The following is a 3,295-nucleotide window of genomic DNA, read 5'->3' as shown; positions in this document are numbered from 1 at the left end:
GTAAGCCGTGGGGCGCCGGGGCACCCCGCTTCGACGGGAGCTGCCGGGTCCGGATCAGGCCTTCTCGGGTCTGTTTTGGAGTAGTTCCCTGAGGTTTTGGAGCCAGCATCGCCTGCAAGTCTGGCCGGGGTCACTGCAGGGCAGGCAGGGGTGGTTTTTAGACTTGATGTACTGGGACCAGTGTGGAGACGCCAGTATCGGGAGGATAAGCTGGAGCAAGCACAGAGGGATGGGTAGGGCTGGAGCACGGGGCGAAGGGGACCCCCGCAGCAGCTTTTATGTACGTAAAACGTTAGAGAGGATGGAGCTGAGCTCTTTGCAGAGGTCTGCAGTAAGAGAGCGTGACAAAAAGGCCATAATTAGAGCGGGGGAGTTAATTAAGCACTGACAGAACCCCCAGAGGCTGGGGGGGTCTTTATCTCTGACGAGAGGCACTGGTCTTTTTGCTGTGGTTGGCCCTGCTTTGAGCAGGGATGGGACAGAGGGCAAATTTCCCTGCTGGGGCTGTGAAGAGCAGCCAGGTTCCCTTTCTGCCCCTACTCGGTGCTGCTCTGGTATCTGCTTACCCTCGCCAACCTTCATGCAAGTTCAGGAGAGGAGTTTGGCCCCTTTGCTGTTTTTTCAAGGGAATTCTGGACCAGCATGTGATCCTCCACCTGTAAACCCCAGCCCCAGTCTCTCCACGCCATGGGGATCCAATCTTGGTAGTCTGAGCAGAAAGGGATTGTGGTTTTTCTAGGGTCCAAAATCTCCTGGGGAGAGAGGAAGCTACATCTCCCCAGGGGCTCATGAGCACTAAAAGCTGTGCCTGCTCCTTTCCAGCTCCCCTGAGCAGGAGTCTGATGAGAGGAAGTGTAACTATGAGCGGTACCGAGGCCTGGTGCAGAACGACTTTGCTGGCAGTAAGTGTCTCGTGCAGGTGGGAGGGTCAGGGCCGTGCTGAGACAGGGTGAGTCCCCACAATTCGGGGGAAATCCGAGCTCGTCTGGGGCATGGCTCAACGTGGTGTCAGCTGAAGGGCAAGGGGATGGTCTTGTCCCTGCTCTGGGGGTGGTGGAGCGCTGGAGGAGCTGCGTCACCTCTAACGAGCTGTGGTTAATCAGCTCTCTGAGCTGTTCTCTCTCAAGTGGGCGTAAAACAGGCTGGTAACTTCCCTGTGTGGTTGCAGTCTCGGAGGAGCAGTGTCTCTACCAGATCTACATCGATGAGCTCTACGGGGGACTCCAGAAGCCGAACGAAGATGAGAAAAAGAAGTGAGTGTGAGAAGAGGTGACGGGATGGTTGTTGTGTCCGTGTATTTGTGTGCTGTGCTGGGAATGTGGCACCACAGCCTCAGAAACACCCGTTTTTCAACCGGTCCCAGTTTCCCTTCTAGTGGGGTGGGACTGAGCAGCCACCGGCTGTGCCATCCACCCTTGGCTGTTCTCGGCAATGCTCTGAAGTTGTCCCCTGCGTCTCCATGCTGAAATATCTGTCCCGTCTTTGTTGCTGCAGCCACAAGGCTGTCCTGGGGCTGAGCAGAGCGGTGGTGGCTGAGGAGGGAGGCAGAGGAAGGACTGGTTTCTTCCCAAGGAAACTCTGTCCCGATGTTGTCTCGCCAGGCGCGGCACCACCGCGCTGGAGGGGAGAGGTGGGCAGGGGCTAAGTGTGTCTGTGCCCAGGTTGGCGGAGAAAAAGGCCTCCATCGGCTACACTTACGAAGACAGCACCGTGGCTGAGCTCGAGAACTCCTTGGAGAAACGGGGTGAGGAGGAAGATTCCGAGGAAGACAGCAACACGGATGAAGACGAAGTCATCCCTGATATTGGTAACGGCTTTCCCTTGCTGGGCTGCTTCACCCTGATCTGGCAGACATGCCGAGCCCTGCCTTGCCATGCAGGGTGCGCTGAGCTGCCTGCGCTTTTCCCGCAGATGTGGAAGTGGACGTGGACGAGCTGAACCAAGAGCAAGTGGCTGACCTGAACAAGCAAGCGACCACGTATGGCATGGCTGAGGGGGACTTTGTCAGGTATGGCGGGCGGCCAGGACAGCCGGGGAAAGCCCTGAGAAGCCGGCAGAGCCTCCCTAGGGCCCTCCCTTCTTGCTGGGGGCTAAATCCTTTGCAGATGTGCCTGTGTTTAGGATGGAGGGCCCCAAAAAACACCTCCCTTGAGCACAGGCTCCCTTTCTGGTTGCTGGCTGCTGGGCTTTTACTGAGGATCTCTCTCTTTTTTTGGGGGGAAAAGGATGTTGCGGAAGGACAAAGAGGAGGCAGAAGCTATTAAAAATGCCAAAGCCCTGGAAGAGGAAAAGGCGATGTACTCGGTAAGGGGAGCTCTGGCCAGCTCTGCCCTGTCCTGCTGCGAGCCTTAGCTGGCCGGGAGCTTCCCAGGGCAGCACACTAGGCCGTGCGGGTGCCTTGGGCCCGCTCCCTGCTCTCAGAGGCACATCTGCTTCCCAAGGAGGGGGCCTGGAAACACTGGGTGTTGCTTCCCCCCGGCCAGTGCCATTTCTTAGCTCAGGCTGCTCTCCTAGGGCCGTCGCTCTCGCCGCCAGAGGAGGGAGTTCAGGGAGAAACGCTTGAAAGGGAGGAAGATCAGCCCGCCCAGGTGAGCTCCCCAGCCCAGCAACCAAGATGGGACCCCCAGAGCTCAGCCATGGCTCTGATCCGCTCATATCTGTCCCAGCTGGCTCCTCCCTGCTCTGTCCCAGGCAATGTCCGTGCCCATGCCAGCTTTCGTGGGGTCCTGGGTGCTCTGTTCCCGAGTGACATCCCACTGATTCCCTGATTTCTCCTTCCCTACTGCCCTCTCCTTTTGCAGCTATGCACGGAGAGACAGCCCCACCTACGATCCCTACAAACGGTGAGCAACTGCGGCCCCGGGATGAGTGGGTTCTCCAGGCTGGGGACGTCCCCTTTCTGCCGGTCCCTGCGGCCAGTGGGGAACCTGGCCCCCGGCGGTTTTTGGGAGGGAGCGTTTTCAGCAACTGAAGCTGCCTCCCTCCTCGCCACCTCACAGCTCCCCCTCCGAGTCCACCTCCGAATCACGCTCCCGTTCCCGCACCCCGTCTCCTGGCCACGAGGAGAAGATCACCTTCATCACCAGCTTCGGTGGCAGTGATGAAGAAGCAGCAGCGGCATCTGCACAAACCGGCGGCGTCCCTGGAAAAGCCACCGCGCTCGGCAAACAGCGCTCCACCCCAGGGCAGCTGGGCAGCGCCGCGGCAGGTCATAGCACCTCGTCCCGGTCGGTAACTCTCCCATCTGGCTCGCTTTCCCAACCCTTACCCAACGAGCCGCGGCAGTGGGGGGCGA

The 3,295-nt window shown here is 59.1% G+C and overlaps 1 protein-coding gene across 1 annotated transcript in view; it reads left to right on the top strand.

Annotated features, from left to right (window-relative positions):
* CLASRP (CLK4-associating serine/arginine rich protein) overlaps positions 1 to 3,231 on the top strand; it is a gene marked incomplete at its 3' end in the record, with an annotated part of 4,690 nt that extends 1,459 nt beyond the window's left edge. Inside the window, exons 4-11 of the mRNA XM_009702715.1 lie at positions 808 to 902; positions 1,169 to 1,253; positions 1,662 to 1,807; positions 1,912 to 2,008; positions 2,226 to 2,304; positions 2,515 to 2,588; positions 2,802 to 2,843; positions 3,000 to 3,231. Coding sequence (XP_009701017.1) covers positions 808 to 902; positions 1,169 to 1,253; positions 1,662 to 1,807; positions 1,912 to 2,008; positions 2,226 to 2,304; positions 2,515 to 2,588; positions 2,802 to 2,843; positions 3,000 to 3,231 — 850 coding nt within the window. The remainder of the gene's footprint in view (positions 1 to 807; positions 903 to 1,168; positions 1,254 to 1,661; positions 1,808 to 1,911; positions 2,009 to 2,225; positions 2,305 to 2,514; positions 2,589 to 2,801; positions 2,844 to 2,999) is intronic.
* Between the last annotated feature and the right edge of the window lie 64 nt (positions 3,232 to 3,295).

This window comes from Cariama cristata, unplaced genomic scaffold, assembly GCF_000690535.1.
Source record: "Cariama cristata isolate BGI_N322 unplaced genomic scaffold, ASM69053v1 scaffold41536, whole genome shotgun sequence".
NCBI lineage: Eukaryota > Metazoa > Chordata > Aves > Cariamiformes > Cariamidae > Cariama > Cariama cristata.
This window is presented reverse-complemented; position numbering and strand designations above follow the sequence as displayed.